The 20012-nt window shown below is 37.2% G+C and overlaps 1 protein-coding gene and 1 long non-coding RNA gene across 7 annotated transcripts in view; one reads left to right on the top strand and one right to left on the bottom strand.

Moving 5' to 3' along the window:
* The window catches only part of LOC127964624 (formin-like protein 2), a 67501-nt gene that overhangs the window by 25612 nt on the left and 21877 nt on the right, over positions 1 to 20012 (bottom strand). For all 6 annotated transcript variants that reach the window (XM_052564883.1, XM_052564886.1, XM_052564881.1 and 3 more), the window contains exons 2-6: positions 17957 to 18040; positions 16099 to 16179; positions 10454 to 10530; positions 8977 to 9060; positions 8013 to 8168 (exon numbers count right to left, since the gene is read on the bottom strand). In XM_052564883.1, the coding sequence (XP_052420843.1) occupies positions 8013 to 8168; positions 8977 to 9060; positions 10454 to 10530; positions 16099 to 16179; positions 17957 to 18040 (482 nt within the window). The remainder of the gene's footprint in view (positions 1 to 8012; positions 8169 to 8976; positions 9061 to 10453; positions 10531 to 16098; positions 16180 to 17956; positions 18041 to 20012) is intronic.
* LOC127964641 (uncharacterized) lies at positions 10861 to 19740 on the top strand. The gene is made up of 2 exons (XR_008155091.1): positions 10861 to 12076; positions 19333 to 19740. It is a non-coding gene; the product is annotated as an uncharacterized LOC127964641 (long non-coding RNA).

The raw sequence follows: 20012 nt of genomic DNA, 5'->3' as shown, positions 1-20012 counted from the left end.
AAGTCATGCAATTTTGCAGAAAACAAACAAGAACACTTCCACTTTCACTGTGATGTAGCCTGGCAGACTACATTTCATAAAACATGGTTCACGTATTGATTGTATAATGTATGACACAGTGAAGCAATGCCGTAAACACAAGTGTGCAGGTGTGCAGTTTTCCCCAATATCAGCATGATTGATAATTTGATATTTATTTTGTTCATCAGTTCAATAAAATTAAATAAATATAGTGAGTTTCTGCTCTATTTTCACCAAAGAAAATCACTCCAAACAAAACCACGACAGAGCTGTTGTGCGTCGACAAACAGTGGTGTGTCATTACTGAATGAATTCGCATTTTTGAATGATCCAGTCATAAAGAAAGTCAACTACTTCGTTCCTAAATCAAAAAGACATTTGAATCAATCAGCTGAATTAATGACTCATTAATGCAGTGAACTCACATCAACTGGTGGTTTTAGTTTCATATTTAAAATATATATTTTTTAAATGTTATCATTATTTATGCAATTGTAATTGCAGTTTAAATACTTCTAAATACTGCTTTTGCATTACACAAAGGATACTGATTTCATTTGATTGGTAACAGTAATGTCTTACTCCAATTTAATTCATTGATTAAATGTAAGAAACTGACATAAAATAAGAGGCAAAAATCAGTCACACTTTATTTTAGGGTCCAATTCTCACTATTAACTAACCATAACTATGACTTTTGCCTCAATTAACTCCTTATTTGCTGCTTATTAATAGTTTATAAGGTAGTTGTTAAGTTTAGGGTATTGGGTAGGATTATGGATGTCATGCATTATATGTACTTTATACTAATTTTTCGTCTTTCAGCTCTGACGTGAGCGGGAATGATAATGTGTGAATGTCTTTACAAAGTTACGGTCTGCTTACATGTCAGTTGTAACTGCACCTTCTAATCTCTTTTGTCCAGATCATCACAAGCAGCTCTTGCAGAGAGTGTAATGTCTTTATCACGCTGTATTTCTGGATGTCTAACTGTGCTCATCCAGAGCCTCGTATCTGTCAGGGGGTTTCACAAACACACGCTTTAACACGTCCTCTACCGAAGCAAAAGTTGACACTCCAAGGTACGTGGTTTATGATAAGAGAACAGAAAATCATTTGGTCTCGTCTGTCAGTTTGAAATAAATAAATAACTCTAAAGAACCTACAGTTACAAATTTAGTTTTTTTTTAGTTTCTAAAAGTTTTTTTCGAGTATGGCTCTGTGTGATGTTAGATGGAGCGGAATTTCCTTATATGGGTCCTGAGCAGGGGCGATTCTAGGATTTTTTCAACTGGGGGGCACAAGAGGGGCCACGATTAATACAGAGGGGCCAATCTTGTGTTGTTTGAACTGTATATCCAAATCATTTCAAGAGTTCAGTAACCTTTAAAATCAGTAATAAACAGTGATACCCTATTATATTTTAATAGCAGGTATTCACTGCTCTAAATTAAAAAAAAAAATCAAATACAATTTGTATTAACTTTTCACTTTACAAAAGTGAAAGAAAAACTGTAATAAATAAAATAATCCAATGTAGGAATAGTGTACAACTCACAAATAATAATAATATAATTTATTTATAATAGCCTTATATAATATATATATATATATATATAATAGCCTTATTTATATAAATGCAGAATAACATTAATAATTCATAGAAATAAATACACAATTAATTAATTAATATAACTAATATAAATTTAATATAATTTCATTATATGTTTTTGTTTATTATCCACATCCCATTCAATTTGCATAGCAGCAGTTGCAGTAAATTTGCATTGATGAATAAACAAAATCAACTTATGTCAAGGCTAATTAATCTTGAGCATATTGATTTAAAAATATCATATATCCATACTTTGTTGGAAAGCTACTTGTTCAAAAAGGTAGCTTTAATTTAACATGTAAAATATGTGGATCCTATAAAACAGTTTAGAATAGCTTAATTAGTCCAGTGTTATTTTAGTATTAGTTATTTATTTTGCTATTTAATCATGCATTAAATAATTATGTATGATTTTTTTGAGAATGTTTCTGGGTGTCATCAAATGACGTTTTGTCAATAACTTCTGTGAAGGGAGGGAGAGAGCTAGAGAGAGAGCTTTCCAGGGTGCAGACAGCAATCGCGGAGCACCATGGTGATTTAGAACGGCAACTGAATTTATTAGGAATCTACAGACGCAAATAAACTAAAGGTGTAGAAAAATAAAGACCTATATGTGTATTTTGGACTTTTTTTCACCACAAGTCTGAAAGAAGACATTTTACTGAAGACAAACAGCCCCAAATCTCAAAATTGACCAGTAAAAAAAACGATGTTTTTGCATGTGTCTCACCCATTATAGACCCATATAGAAAAAAAGTCTCAAGTGTGGAGCGTTAGATAAACATTACACGATTTGTTTTGTCACCTCACTTGAATGAAAAAAGTCGCTAATCGACTGCATGATTCAATAATGACTTTATTAGAATTGCTATTATAGTTTTTTTTAAAAACCATTGCTTTAAATTGCGTTGTTGCCTATATCGGAGCGTTCGGCCGAAAAAAAAAAAAGTAAATCGTAACGCAGTAAACCCCTTTTACATTCAGCATCAGAGGAGCATAGTAAATATAATGATTCGCATCTTGGTCTGCTCTAGGAGATAACATCGTCATCGAACCTGGTCTGTCTAACACCGAAAGACGTTAACGTTAGTACCAAACACTTCTTGCACTGCAACAACTCGCTAATTGAAAAACATAAGCTATTTAAAATAGGTGCTTTTTTCGTTGGAAAAGAGCAGCTCGCTATTCTTGGTCCTCGTTGAGAAGCATCGCGACGCAATCATGAGTTATTTACTAAACTGAAAGATTATAATTTGAATTTGTGAGTGACAGACAAGTAGAAGGGTGGGGGCACACTGGGGGGCCAATCAGTTTTCAGGAGGGGCCAGTGCCCCCATGGCCCCTCCCCTGGCTACGCCACTGGTCCTGAGGGCACGTCTGCCGGAAGAGCGAGCGCTCCCGTATAGCAGAGCATTGAGAGGCTGAGCACAGACAATCACTGATCAGAGCGAGAGCGTCGCGAAATGTCACAAAGGAGTGTGTTTTTGGTTGCCAGGGCAAGACAACCCTGCACAGATTACCAAAAGAGAAACAGCATTAAGGGACCAGTGGATGGAGTTTATTTTTACAGAGCATCAACGGAGTTGTGCAAGTGTTTGTGTTTGTTCCCTGCATTTCGAAGATGCTTGTTTTACAAACAAGGCCCAGTTTGACGCTGGATTTGCACATGGTTTATTTCTTAAGGATAATGCAGTCCCAACGAAAAAGGGTCACGATCGTGTGTTGGAACCGCATGCGGTGAGTAAAACTGCTTCAAATACTGTTAACTGTTAACAAATGTTGTTAACTTAGCTATCGGCGTGTAAGCACATCAAGTAAACAACATGCGATGTTGTCATCAAACTGCACTTTCCACATGTACAGCTAAAAAAAAAAAAAAAAAGACGACATAAAGTGGAACTTAGTCATTTTCCAAAACCGCTAAGCAAATATATACAGTTTCAGTACATACCACATAGAGACGTCGTTGCTGATGCTGCTCTTGTTAAATTTCAGCCTCTGGATCTGATTCTGGATCATAAATATACACTGAATCTGACTGTTAGCCATGGTTTGTTTTGGATGTTTTTTTCCTCACGGTAATGTCACAGCTTCCAAACGCTCTCAATGCAAAAGCCTACTCGTGCTCGTGATTCTTTAGCTCCGCCCACACGTCACGCCTCCAGACGGTCATGTTTTTCCGGGAAAAATCGGTACAGACTATCTTTCTCTTATGAATATAATAAAACTGAAGACTTTTTGGAGTTATGAAGGATGCAGTACTACTCTATAGGTACTCAAGATTAACAGGAGATTGAGTGAAAACGAGCATTTCACCCCCCCCTTTAACTATCAAATAAGATTGCTGAACAGTTAATTTAAATTGAGCTCAATAATGCCACTTTTGTCTTCTGTAGAGCTACTCTAGTATAGTTAAAAATTAAGTTTTTGTTGCTTGCGAATTTTGTGACATTGACACTGATTATTACTGTGAAGCTGCTCTGAAGAAATCTGTATTGTATAAAGTGCTATATAAATAAACATGACATGACTTGACTGCACTGTAAGTGTCCAAATTGTGTTTTTAGTGGTATAATCTCTGATAAGATGCTACAGATGCAAGTTTCCTATAGGTTGAGTTTGCTCTGTGTAAACAGATTTCTGCAGATATTGACATCATGTGCCTATTGTGATGAAGGAGCTGGAAGACTGGATATAAATTTACAAACACAAGTTTAGCGAGTGAATTCATCACACTCGTCACGTGCTGTGTCCTGACTCATCTTGTGACTTTACTTCCAATAAGTGTGTATTTAAAGCAAATCCCGTTGCAGTATTTTGCCACGAAGACTTCCTCTGGAAGCGCATCACTACAAATGAGTGCTCCTTTATTATTATAAACTGAAGACCGAAAACCTTATATTATGATATGAGTAATCTTATTTCACAGTAATTATATATATATATATCACAATATAGTTATTTTTGGATTAAATAGGGTCTTTGTTATATTGAATTTTTTGATACCAAAATTTTGTCAGTAATATCACAAAAAGAGTACTAGCCTAAATGAATGAATGAATGGATAAATAGATAAAAACTCAAGCTCACTGAAGACTAACAAACAGTCAAATAAGCATAATAAATTATTTATAAACAATAGGACATTAATATGTTGTTTGATTAATATGAACGAGAGAGAGCAGGAATTTGAGACTGCTGTCACTTTAAGAACTGCCCGGGTCCAATATAAATTCCCACTATTAATTAGTTGCTTATTAGCATGCATGTTATTAAAATACTGGCTGTTTATAGTACTTATAAAGCACATATTATGCATGATATGATTCTACATGTGTATTCCTACCCATGAGCTTAACAACTACCTTACTAACTATTAAAGCATCAAATGAGAGTTTATTGAGGCAGAGTCGTAGTTACTGGTTTGTTAATAATAAGAACTGCACCTTTAAATAAAGTGTGACCCAGATGTGTTTTCTTTCTCAGCTGTTCGTTTCAGTTAAGAGCTAAATGACTGTGTTTACAAGGATACTAGAGGAGGGCGTATGTGGACACAAACAAGGGTGTGTATTTAACTGTTCAGGGCCTATAAAGCAGCAAGAATAACTCAATGCTATGAGCAGCGTTTTCATGTGCGCACGGCTCTCGAACAACACAAAATAACGAAATGACAAACAAACATTATAATAACTACCTACCTACTAGACACGATTAACACCATGTATATCCATGTATACAGTAAACCCATCTCAATTATAATGGATTTTCCCCATAGTTATAATACATTACAACTCTTAAGAACTGTTTAAGATCTAAACAATATCCTACAAGTAGAAAAAGCCTTCTTGTAAACATACAGTACATGTGGTCATTTTATATATATATATTTTTTTACAGCCGTACGTTATCATGAACGTGTTACATATATGACATTGGTTTGCACATTTTTTATTTTAATATAAAAAAATAATGCATTGTTTGTTAATGTTAATGGCTTAAACTTAAACTAGCTCACGCCGAAATTAACATTAGCCTCACTCGAAACACTCAAATATGTGAACACCCACTCCTAAAAACTCAGATATAATCCATTATAACACATATGAATATAACATGGTGTTAATCAAATCGCAAATATTTACTATTGTAATGTATTATGACTGAGATGATACAACAAATTATTATAAATATATTTTTTTATAAATAATGCATGCATTGTAATGCCTTTTGAAAGCCTTTGTAATGAATTATAAATACATGTTTCAGAGAAGAGTTACTGTAACATGAAGCTATATTATAAACAGTAGGTATCAATAGTCAACTCAGTAACTCTAACTCTAACTCTAACACTACACTATTTTATTTTATTTCTACATAATTCTATAAAAATCTACAAATCTGAGCTAAAATGAAACACTACATGCAGCAGACATACCCTGGTTTCTCTGAGCACTTTGGGCATTGTGGATGAGTCTGTGTTCTTCAGGAAGGCATTGGGAAATTTGAGAATGACTCTTAAATGTCTGAATACAACATATGATTAACATAAGAGCTGAGGGAAAGCATGGAAACTAAACTACTGTATGTGGGCAGAACCAGATTAATGCAATCACACCACTGGATGTAAAGTTTGTGTTGATAAATGATGAAGTGAACTGATAAATCCACTGCACAACACCATGATCTGATAGAGAAGGAAAATGAGTGATTCTGCCTGACAGACTACATCTGAGGCTGCAGGTACACAGCTAGCTACTGAACTCTGCTAGTCTAGCCTCAACAGTTCAGCACGTACGAGAGACACGGAGGGGAGAGGAGACTCTATCTAAAGGACCATACGAACATGCCTTGTGCTGCAGACGGGAACACACAACAGGAAACTGCAGACAGAGCGACAACTGCATTAATTACAGACCAATTTAACAGAACCTGTGACAGATTTCAGCAAAATGATCAGAGCAAAGGATGTTTTATTCATGTAAAGGAACACATAATTAATGAAACTGTACACCCAAAGCAAATTATAAGCACGTATAGTTTTCATGAATGCCCGTTCACATCAAGAAAGATAATTAGATCAATAACTATACAATGATAACTACACTGGCATCCACACCAAGCTCTGCTAGATGTAAGCCCGCACTGCAGGGTTATTGATGCAAAAAAAAAAAAAAAACAAAAGCAAAAAAAGTTTATTTTGAACTGTTATCCGTGTATATAGTCTAACACTAAACTAAAACTATTCAACAACTAAAACTTAAACCCTAAAAAAATGTTACTTGAAATACATTATATGTAAAAAATAATTAAATAAATAATTTTAGTTTAGTTGAGTTTCCATTGAAACATTTCCATTTAGTTTAACTTGAGGTACTGAAATAACTAAAACTAAAATAAAAATAAATAATACAAAAAACATATAGATAAAAAAAATAGAATTATTATTAAAAGTAAAAAAAAAAAAAAAAAAAAATATATATATATATATATATATATATATATATATATATATATATATATATATATATATATATATATATATATATATTATTAAAAGTAGTTAGAATTATCATCTATGTGAACAGTAAATGTAGAACGGGTGGTCTTCATTATGAATACTATTTTCAGTATTATCTCTAAGACCACTGAACTATTTGGCCAGTAAAAAAAAAAAAAAAAAAAAAAAAAAAAAAAAAATATATATATATATATATATATATATATATATATATATATAAAATACTAAGCCTACATTTATTTCTTTATAAAACTTGCTTATTCGGGGGGAGTCAGATCACACTGCATTAGCTCTGTTTTGTCTTACACTGTTGAAGATGCATGTCTCAAACATTAGCAGAATAGATATGAGCCCAGAAGAAACGACTGATCAGAATTCTAAAATTAGACTCTAGAATCCTCTAACTACTGCATGAGGGTTCGACCGTAATCCAGTTCAAGCGACAGGGGCTTAACATATAGACCCCATTCAAACAGATCCCCCCAGGCTCCGTGTAAATACTTCTGTCCCGTCATCAGGCTGCTCCATGACAGACAGGCAAGCTCCTGTAATAATACTCATGCGGTGGTGATGTGTCAGCTGTCCATTCTTCATCAGAATAAAACCGTCTAAACCAGTTCTGTGAGTCAGTGGCCAGACGGACAGACAGACACACGTTGACTGTTTCCTAAGCCATTTAAGGGCTTACAGGCCCCATGACTATACAAAAGAGCCTTTCAGAAATCACATGGAGTCCGTACACACTCTCTGCAGTCGGACAAACCATTTCACGTTCAGATTTGAACTATAAGACACTATCAGCATCTTGTTGGCTATGATTCTGCTGTAATAACAAAACATCAGTTCATGTGTTCACACCTTATGGTTGAATGTCTGCTGGCTCTGGAGATGCTGCTGCCTGTGACAGCTGATGAGAGGTGGTTTCCTCCGTGGAGATCTTCAATCGATCGATTCCAGGGTTTGGATTTATCCACAGAGTTTTCTGTGCTGCTCTCAGAACTGTCACCGTCATACCTGTCAAACACACGACAGCAGGGGCTCAGGACTTACCGAAATAACAATATTATATTGTTTTGTTGTTGTTGTTGTTGTTGTTGTTGTAAATCTTCTTGAAACATGGGACATTTGCTTACATGCACTGCAAAAATTAATCCTAACCCTAATTCACTTGATGTATTAATACTTTCATAAAATAAAACAATACTTTAAAAATTATGGTGAAACAATAATAATAATACATTTTTTCATTTATATATTTTTTTTTTGTAAAACGCAATATTTTTTTCACATTTTCACCTTTATATGTTGTGTTTACTTATGTGTATAGCATGAACACATTTATTAAAATGTGTGTAGTTGATGATTTTATCAATCAATCAATCAATGCATACTGAACTGGCTAATTACACTATTGTCGTCTTTTTTTTATATTTTGATCAAAAGTGAAAGTAAAGACTTACATTGTAACAAGAGCATGTGTACCAAAGAAATGCCTTTTGGGGGACAATACAATTGAGTAAGTAAGTAATTAAGTAATGAGTTAAGAGAATTTTTAAACACACTAACACATCTTATAGTGTGTATAGTATGTTGTGTTGTACACTGGGGAGTGATATCAGTCCTTTCCCCAAAAATACACTAAAACATTAATTATCAGGTTATAAAATACTATTGGTTGTAAATGATATCTTGTGGCTTGACCTGATCTCAGTGAACAGGCTGTGCACACACACACACACACACACACACAGAGCAGCGGTCTGGGTGAAAGGAGCCATTGTGTTCATTGTGTTCATGTTCAGTACAATCACGGGTGACTTACGTGACAGCATACTGTGCAAATGACAGATACTCCACCAACACATCCAAACCCTTATTCTCTTCATTCAGAAACTCCCGCACCCACCTAAACAGAGAGAGAGAGAGAGAGAGAGAGAGAGAGTTAAAAAAACCTGTCAATCAAAGTGTGTATGCATTACTGTATTACTTTGATGTTTTATCATTACTACATTATAGTGCTGTATCACGAATTATACCACTAGTAAGCATGCAGTAGTTAGACTAGATAATGCAGGAGACTCCACAGAGCTCACAGTGTGTCCCAGCATTAAGAGACCACACTTCCAGACGGAGACAGATATCATGAAAAATGCAGCATGGAACAGTGTCTCAGTAGGTTAAAAAACAGCTTCAACGCAGTTCAGAGATTGAAAGCAAAGGTTTCTGTAGCTGGATTTCTCCCTCAGAGCAGCAGCAATGAGAGATACTACAAAGACACGGCAGAGACATCCCAGAATACTGCACACACACACACACACACACACACACACATGCACAACAAACTTACAATCACATTGACAAAGACCGAGAGGATCCCAGAAATGATCAAAAGCCAGTTTGCACCTTTTCTTAGCAGGGAAAAGTAGGCCAACACTTGAAAACCTCACAGTTGTGAAAGAAAAAAAGAGTTATGTCTCTATTTCTTTAGATTTTCTAATGAGCAGTTTAACTCATATGTGACTAAATGCATTTATCTGAACATTATGATTAAACTACAGAATATACAACTAGTCTCATAAGTACATTGTTAAGTCTGTATACATTAGCATTGCATGGTTCTCGGGATACTCCATTTAAGTCAAATATTGCACTCTGTATTATTTTCAAAGGGTTTATTTTGTATTAATGATCAGATGATTGTACATTATCCCTTAAAATATAACTTTAACATAATGAACCAATGGGAGAAACATTGTTTGGGGAAACAAGGAACACATATGTGACTCTAGGGACAGGGTTTGAGTTACCATTCGGTTGTTTTGTGTTTTTCGAACCCTTAGTGAGCAGATAATACTGCTTTATCTCATCTAGATTAACTAGATCATTTTTGTAATCTAGTTTAGGACCATACGGCAGCTAAATCTCTGTGGGTTTTCAAGCAGCTCGAGGGGTTCTGGGATTGTTTGTCTGTTCTGAACAACCGTTGAAATAATTAAACTATTATAACATTAATTTATGTAATGGCAAGGAAAGAGTGTGTGCTGATCGGTACTGGAATATCACATCTTCCTGTTTTCCAACCTCGCCAAGTTCCATTAGACTTTCTACATCCGGTCAATCCTAGTTAGGTTAGGAACAGTTGGCTGTTAAATGCAATGCCTCACACAAAAAAGCATGATTTCAGCTTCATTGCATCTTACATGAGGACTTCTGGAGTGTGTCTGTGTTACTCAGAGCAGTGATCACAGGTCCAGTGTCAGCAGTATTTAATGAACATGCATACACACAGATGAACTCACCCTATGTGATTGGTCCGTAATGAGATTTCCAGCTCCCGCAGGACCTGCGTCGACTCCTGCACTCTCCTCCTGAACTTCTGCAAAAGAAAGAAAGAAGAAAAAGCCTTTACAGCAGTTTTCATCTACTAGGCTTAATAACAATGAGAAAGAAGTCTCTTTGCAATTGTCTCTCATAGCTATTATCTAATAACAAAAGCATTAAACAAATAGCAAATGGGAAAAAGACAAACGTAATCTCATATATGTACTCTACACTGACGCTGTCAAAGGATTAATCAATTCCAAAATAAAAGTTGTGATTTATATAATACATGTGTGTGTACTGTGTATATTTATTATGTATATATAAACACACACACACACACACACACACACACACACACACGCTTTACATAGTCAGGGGGTATCTCCTCATCCACCACCAGTGTGCAGCATCCACCTGGATGACGCGACGGCAGCCATATTGCGCCAGAACACCCACCACACACCAGCTTACTGGTGGAGAGGAGACAGAGTGATGGAGCCAATCAGCAGATATGGGGATTGATAGGAGGCCATGATGGTTGGAGGCCAATGGGCAATTTAGCCAGGATGCCGAGGTTACACCTCTACTTTTTTTGAAAAACATCCTGGAATTTTTAATGACCACAGAGAGTCAGGACCTCAGTTTAACGTCTCATACGAAGGATGGTGCTTGTTGACAGTATAGTGTCCCCGTCACTACACTGGGGTGCTAGGACCCACACAGACCACAGGGTGAGCGCCCCCTGCTGGTCTCACTTAACACCTCTTACAGCCTAGTTTTCCCAGGAGGTCTCCCATCCAGGTACTGACTGGGGAAATATTTTCAACAGCAGAAGGAACGGCACTCCTAGCCGTAACGAGGGGACTTCACCCAACTGAAGAAGGAACGGCACTCCTAGCCGTAACGAGGGGACTTCACCCAACTGAAGAAGGAATGGCACTCCTAGCCGTGACGAGGGGACTTCACCCAACTGAAGAAGGAATGGCACTCCTAGCCGTGACGAGGGGACTTCATCTGACTGTAAATAAAGGTGACTTGACTTGACTGAAGAGGGAACGCACTCCTAGCTGAGACGAGGGAACTGGATCCAACAGAAGATAGAACGGCACGCCTGCAGTGATAGAGTAGCTGAGTCTTACTGCGAGGGGAACGGCCCTCCTGGCCGTGGCAAGGACATTTAATCTAACTGAAGAGGGAATGGCACTCCTGGCTGTGTATCTAGGACTCAGATCATTGGCAGGTGACTTTACTGGGAGATACTCTGGACTCTGAGCCTTTATTGGGAACTGGTCAGTGCCGGGAGCTCACATTGGACTCTGGTCAGGCACAGATACCCTATCTAGGTCAAACTCTGCAACAGAAGCCCTCTCTGGGCTAAACTCCGGGACAGAAGCCGTTTCTGGGCTAGACTCGGGACAGGAGCCCTCTCTGAACTCAACTCCAGAATGCAAGCTTTCTCTAGACTCTGGTCCGGACTCTGGGGGACTCTGGGGCAGGAGCTGACACTGGAGCTAATCCATTTCTGGTTTCTGGGACTGGAACGAACTAAAAGGCTGGTCTGGACACTGAAAAAGGCTCTGGGATGGCGACCATTTTGGGTGAGGACTGGTGGTTAGCGGACTTGATAGGCGATGACTAAAGGTCAGCAGCCTGTTGCATGCTCTGGCTAACCAGCTTACAGCAATATCTGTTTGCTCACAATTATCTAGAAATGTGTAGTTGAATTGTGAATGTACGTTGTTGTTATTACTTGGAGTTATGATAAAGAATAGAGCAATACATTGGTGCACAAACTGCAGTGCTTTATCAATTAGTTTCTGCATTGGACTAACACATAATAGCACATATTTTGGCTGTTTACTACCAAGCTGTGGTCTAAGTAATGGTGATGGGTGTTCAGTTTTCGACATGAGTTGCATGAATTACTAATTTTACTTTTTTTATTAAAGTTTTATGGAGAGATTTCGACAATGTCTCGAACTGTGTTCAGATTTTCCAAAGATGCCAAAGTCAGCAATCAAAAGATCTCAGCATGAACTCAAACCTAGTCTATGTTTGTCAGCTATTGCTCAATTAGCATTTTTAATTATTATTTTATCTACATTTTAATCGTTCATTTTTACTTATTATTTAAAAATCAGAGATAAAGTGATTCTTAAATAAAACAAAATTGGGTAAATTTAACAATAACCCAGACACATTATTTGTCACATTCACTCTGTGTTCAAAGTAATGGGTGTTCTGGGATGTTTTCTCCAGTCAGTCTCATAATAGTATTGGGTCCAAACTGTGGGCCCAGTTTTGTTCTCTGTAGCCATGGTTACAGTGGTTTTGTGGCCGACCCAATCACGTGTCAGGTGAAATGCATGTGAAACCACCGTCCAATGAGAGAGACACACTGCTTTCATCAGCTGCATGAGATACGTTGCCAAATCTGAACTGGAAACTGCTGCTGCAGTTCTGCAACACTAATTAGACGGCAGCCTTGACGATGAGTGGAAGGCCAGGCATTAATAATCAATTTGATTCACTGATGTCAGACACTGAAATAATTGCATCAAAGGGTGTCAGAGAGGAAATGGCAGTGAAAAAGACAGGCAGACAGCATTAGATAGAAGGCATATTCGTATACTATATGCTTCAAGTATGTATTTAGATGGTGATAGGAATGTATACTTTTAAGTACGTAACAAAATAATAGCCTACACCAATACTGAAACATAATAGCCATGCTATAAAATTATACCTTGATAACACACACCCGCACATTTGTTACATAGTGTTTATGTTTACAAATTAGCATCTAGTTAAATCCATCAAATTAAAGTCAAGATGAAAAAAAATATATAACGTATTTACTTTCTAAATAAATGTTTCTGGTTTTATTCTATTAAAAGAAAAAAAGTGGTTACACTTTATTTTAAGGTGGTTTTGTTGCAGTGTAATTATACATAGAAGAACCGAGTAACATTATTTAACTACATGTACTTACTATATGGTTAGGGTCAGGATTAGGGTTTGGATTAGGGATACATCCATGCAATTATGAATAATGTATTGCTATTATAATAGTTAACAGTGCATGTAATGTGTAACAAGGAAACCTTAAAATAAATTGTAACCAAAAATGTTTGTCTTTTTAATGCCTCTCGTCACTGAAATCACCATACATCTGTTTTCCCCTGTCCAGGCCGGGATTGCTAAACTGCCAAATATGTATTAGGGCTTTTGTTTTACTTTTGTTTTCATACCTGCTGTAGGTAATGACTGAACAGTAGTTTGACCAATGGTGAGCAAGCATTGTACATTATGGACCAATCGGCTTGCGAGAAGGTGGGAACTACAAAGAATGGTCAAAGCAATGTAAACTACTTTCAACATGACTAATTATTTAATGAATGAGGACTGTAAAGAGCACATCTGTAGAAAAAATAAAAAAGCCAAAACCCAGACGTCTTAGAAACCCCATCCAGCAAAAAGACGTCGTATGTATGGTTACCATATTTTAACCTCTCCTAAACAAACTGAAGTAGAGACATCTACTTAAAAAAATCCCGGTCTACATTTTCCCTCACTGAATATCCAGTCTCATTTGAGAATATGTCATATTAATTAAATAACACAAGTAGTAAATGCCATTTCAAATTGACTTTTAAAGTTCATTATACTTTCACCTGAAATCAAGCATTTCTAAAAAGTCAATCACAAGACCATCCTGGTTCAAAAGTCCACTTGATAAATTATATTTAAGATGGATATTATGCTAATTGGTACAGAAAGGGACAAGTAAAGAGACAGACGTATAAACACAACAGAAATGGTGAAACAGAGAAACGGAGGGGAGTGTGTGCTCTCTTGTTCCCAGCGTGGGTGTGTTTGGCACATGTGGAGTGCAGTGTGTGTTTTCAGAGCTCACGCTCCCACCTCGACTTTAAACATTCCCAGCTGTGGAGAGAGAGAGGCAAAGAGAATGGGAAAAAGACAGCAGTTCTCCAGAGATGTCATCCTGGAATGGTATCAGTGGCACAGACATTCCTCAGGACCCTCTGGATCGACCCTCTTCCTGCTGCGATCTCATTGGCCGAGAGCTGCGCAGGGAATGCACTGCATGTAAAGCTCTCGGCGCACACAAAGTAACAATTGTTCACGTCTGCAGAAAAGAGCCATTGGCAGAACTTACAGCCATAACTCTCTCTCCCTCCCTGCCTGTTCCCCACTTTCATTATATTTGTCCTCTACTTTTTCTTGGACTCTCTGTTTCCCTCAGTTTTTTTTTATGCGTGGTGCCTCAAGTCTTTCGTCCTCCCTTTCTCTTTCACCACATCTCCTAATAATGCCCCATCCCATGGTGTCTGTCTCATTTCTCTCTTGTTCTCTCTTTCTGTCAGCTTAGGGACATGACGTCAACTGTCGAGATCAGATCAAGAACACCTTCAGATACCACACCACATAAACACAATAATATCTGACCTTCAATATTTAATCACATCTGTCTTCACTTCATTTCCGGTCTCTCCTCGTTTCTTCCAAGTCCTTGTCACTCCTCTTCTTACCTTTCCTCTCATCCTGTCTCATAGCTTCTTCTTTTTTAAAGTTAAGTTTTTATGACTTATCTTCAGGGTGACATCATAATTTATTATCATAATGTCACAGAGGTCCCACTTAAAGTCAAGTTTTTGAGCCAAATTACCATGAACTCTTAACAACCCAGGGTCCACTGAGTGGCCCTAAAATGAGCTTCAATATGTAGCCATTGCCATGTTTTTATACATTGGACAGGCACGCATTGCTGCATTTTTATTATGTTGCTTCAGGTATGTATTGCAGAGGTTCAGAATTAAAATGTCTTGCGAGTGTCTCTAAAATGTTAATGCATTATCGTTTTGCAAATACCCCCTACACCAAACCCAACCCTAAACGTACCTGATAGTGTTATGTGACACTAACATTCAAAAGTATGTTAGAATTGTTTTAAGGTCATAACATAGTATTGTGCAATGAACTGAGGCTTTCTTATTTGAAACTCGAGTATAAAGTTTTCACTGGCTCTAGTGTTAATTTCACCTGGAAACTTCACCAATTTTTTACACATAGGTATGCTTTTTGAGTTTTGCGCTCTTGTGCACTAATACCATCTTTGCAAAGAATCACAAACTCACAAATCTGCTCAAAAGCTGTTCAAACTGTTAAGATCAGAAAGATTTTGCTGCAAATGAATCTCCACTCATTTCTTATGTGTGATTTGAAGGTACACACAGCTAAAAGTACAAAATACGACTGGTCTCAACCTCTGGTTGCAAGGCCAAAGACAGCCCAGAGTGTGTTCATCGATTGTCTAAAATATTGCATGTAAAGAGACTTTTTTACTCTACCACATTTTACTCTAGTCTTTAGTTGGACTGATGTTTAGGAGTAACTCATAGTTTCCCTTAGCAGGAAGTAGAATGTAAGCTGTTCCTGTCCATAGCCAGCTGTCACAGTGTTGATACACTATAAGGACAGCACTAGTCAAGATAAATGAGTTATCAGAAGTTATTTCCCATCTGAGGTCACCCATCCTTAACACGTACACACATGTGCTGCTCCAAACTGGATTTGAGGGAATGAGACCAGAACTCACCTTCCTGGTCACGGCTGGGTCAAGATAACCCTGCAGCTTGTGGATGTATGTGTGAGGAGGATTCTTCACCTGGAATCGTTCCTGGAAGAGAGAGATATGGAGATTTATACTAAATTGTGTTTACACCTCTAATTAAAATCCTCCATCTCAGTGCCGTTCATTGGCTGACCGTATTGCATTAGAAGTTGCAATAAAAGATTGATGCAGACTGCGTTATTGATTTATTTTTAAGCCAAAACATTTGTTTTCAGAGCGTAACTGGGTTGGCAGATTACATACAGTATGGGATTAGGGTTAGGGTTTACAGAAATACAAGCACACTGCTTTAGAGAGATTAGTCAGCATTCAGACTTAACTACTATCACCTGACCAACTGTGTGAGGACACAGATACAGGCATTCAGTCAAACAAATACACATGTATTTCAACTATATAGTAATACAAACTGTATATCAAGCCAAGCAAATATCTAAATATATAGATATATTTTGCCAATTAACAACACTCATTAACAGTTTTTTTTTTACAGTTTGCATTATACAAAATCATTATTATCCCCATTAGTATGTTTCCTTATCAAACTTAGCAAACACTCCAGATCTTACAAAGGAAATGCTAGATCATTTAAGTAACAGTAAGTAGCGTTATTAATAATTGTGATTAATAATGATTATGTTTAATGATTATTATTAATCATTTATGAATAATAACTATTCATACTAATAGTTATAGTATATTCCATATCAAATATGTATTCCATCCTGTCACACACTTTCCCTTGGCAACAGCCAATCAACAACAGCACATAACAGGAAAGAGGAAGAGACCTAGTTCCCTTCAAAACAACACAAGGCCCCTGCACACACACACACACACACCACATCAGTCACGGATAACACAATGACATTTAACATGTGGCCAGCGTGTGTGTGTGTGTGTGAAGCTAACACAAGAGCAAGATTCTTCTTAGAGTCTGGAGTGGGTTGTAAGGAACAAAACGAGTTGATGTAAGAGAAAGTATATCATTTTTAACATTAGTATAAAAACCGCAAGCATTTTCTACACTAGAAGAACATACAGTATAAGTTAGGAAGTGCTCTATAAAGCAAACCTTTTATAATTGTCACTGTTTTTAGTGCTAGCAGTGGCAGGTCATCTGATCTCAACATACAAAATATTTATAACACGATGGCCAGAATAGTTCACCATTTCTGTCAATACGAGAAAAAGAAACACAAAACAGACGAGTTGTGTTGTCTTCATGAGAACAAGATTGAGATAATATGTTATGTCTGCAGGGACACAAGGTCACCTGAGGAACAAACAGTGACTCAATGGAGTACAGATTGCTTACACTTGTCTCACTCAAATGCTTGGTGAAATCCTAAATACATGACTGGGATCCATGGAAGTTATTTCTATGGGCACAACATGTGGCACCATGTTAAAGTTTAGCCATAAAGGAAAATGCTTTAATCATTTACTCAACCTCATGACTTTGTTTATTTGGCAGAACACAAAAGACGGCATTTTGAAGGATGTTTTGTCAATCCAATGACAGTCAGAGGGGTCCAAAAAAACACTTGTAATGATATGTGGGTGCGTAAACGATGACAAAAATGTTATTTTGGGGTGAACTACAGGTGACAATACCCCTGTAGTATCTTAAGGTTATGTATCTAGTCCATAGTTCAACCCATGCAAGTCCCAAACCTGCAACCATTCAAGCTGAGCAAGCATTACTGACCAGTCGCTCTGGGATTACATAAACCTTCAGTTCTATAGCTTCTAGCTGCACTTTACTCTGGATGAAAGACTGAGAGAACGGAGGAGGTAAGAGAAGGAGAGAATGTATTACCTGGTCACAAATGAGTTCCCATTTCTTCTCGTTGTCGTACTGTCGTAGTAATCTTGCTTTGTCTGGAGGCAGGTTCATTGAGTTCTGTGTAAAAACACATGGAGAGAGAGAAGTTAGTTAAAGTCCTGGCACTTCCACAGCTAGAAAAATGACAACGGATTAATAAATTAATTATAGCAATGTAAATCTCACAGATATATTTTTTTTTTTTGGGGGGGGGACCCTAACCCTAACCTCTTAAAAAAGAATAAAGTAAGAGAGAAAATTTACTGCAAAATGCTTAAACTAGTACAATTCTTAAAATTATTCTTTGAAAAAAAAAAAAAAAAAAAAGGACAGTAATGTAATACAACAAGTTCAATACAGCCAAATCTAAATCCAAATCGTTCTTAAACCTTTAAGTATTAATTCTCACAATCATTTGCATGCAAAGGCTGCAACGTGTTGCAACAACATTGGAAACTGGAAAGCATTCGGAGGAAAAGAAAAAAGAAGTTTCTCTTTGAGGAAATTATAATTGCTGGGAAGGAAATTCTCCTTGGGAGGCTGATTATATCAGGATGGGAACAAGTGGCAGAGGCTGCTTCAGCGATGACAATAGGTAAAATATTGTAGTAGATATGCAGAATTTAAAAAAATAATAATTGTTCATGCTAAATATTTAAAACAACCAAATCAATGCATAACCTCTTACCATTAAATATTTAAGACAAGTTAAAGGTCATCCTAACAATGAATTCTTTTAAGGATTTGATTTCTTTTTTTTACACAGTCTTGTATTTTTTATTTATTTTATCTTAGTTTTAGACGAGGATCTGATTGATGTGTTCACGAAATCTTCACCCCCCCCCCCCCCCCAACAACCTCTGTGAAGTAAATTAAATGAATACATTGGCTAATTCCAGAACCAATGACTTCAAATACTAATAATAATAATATGTAGTGCTCTATAATCAGAGTCTATGAATGATGCCACTTAATCAATCCAATGACATTCTCTCTGCAACAGTTTGCTATTGCACTGTTAGCTTTGTCTTTTTCAATAGGAGTGATTTTGTGCTGGAGATGTTTCTGCTCAAACACACAGCCCATCTGCACATGTGTGCGCTCAAACTCCAAACATGTGCTGAGATCAGACCTCCGCCTCTTACACAAGCGCTGTCCTCTACGTCTGCCCTACTTTCACACATCTGCTGCATGGAACTCCCCCAAAATACTGCAGTCACCCGAGCCCCATCCGTACCCCACCCAACACAAACACACGCCTCCCTCTCCAACCGTGTGCTGATGTGAACACTAACCCACTGCTGTTACATGACATCTTCTGTTTATCTGTGTGTGTAGACGTGGGCTGCTCTTGTTGTTTTTCTCTGTAGGTTTCCAGAGCAGTGTCATATCCACACAGGGAGGCTATGTTGTGTTTTCCAGCCTCAACACAGCAGCTGTTGGCCAGAGGGAAACCCAACACTTCAAATCTGATCTATACACGCAAAGCCAAACCATCGTAATGGTTTTGAAGACTGGTTTTATCAGCGTTTGACTGGGCAGCATCCTCACTGAATCCAGACCTCTCCAGCATTTACTCACAGCTGATTGCAACAGAGTTAAGCTAACCGTGTGATACATGTCTCTCATAAATATTAAGGAAAACTGATTAATCATTATGTGATTCACCATATATGATCTAGATTTTCCAATTTGCTTGCATTATAAGAGAGAAAAAGTATGGTAATGAGTAAATGTATTTGTAGTATACTTAGCATGACATAAATGCATTTCAGATACATTTGAGTGTATTTCGTTTTCACTCGGGGAGTTTCCCCTTATCTCTCTTTGAAAAGCCAAACATGAAGTTTCTGGTTCGATGCTTGTGGACAGACACTGATGAAGGCTGTGTAATATGATATTGCTATGACAACAGAGAAACCTAAATCTAATATGCAAGGCCAGATGTCTGACAAATGAAATAAAGATCTGCAGATCTACGGAGCTGTATTTGATAGGCAAATCCGTACCCTGAACAAATACACACGCTTGCTGAGCTGATCAATCATGC

The sequence above is a fragment of the Carassius gibelio genome, chromosome B9 (genome assembly GCF_023724105.1).
Source record: "Carassius gibelio isolate Cgi1373 ecotype wild population from Czech Republic chromosome B9, carGib1.2-hapl.c, whole genome shotgun sequence".
NCBI lineage: Eukaryota > Metazoa > Chordata > Actinopteri > Cypriniformes > Cyprinidae > Carassius > Carassius gibelio.
The sequence above is the reverse complement of the archived record's forward strand: the minus strand, read 5'-3'. Positions and strand labels throughout refer to the sequence as shown.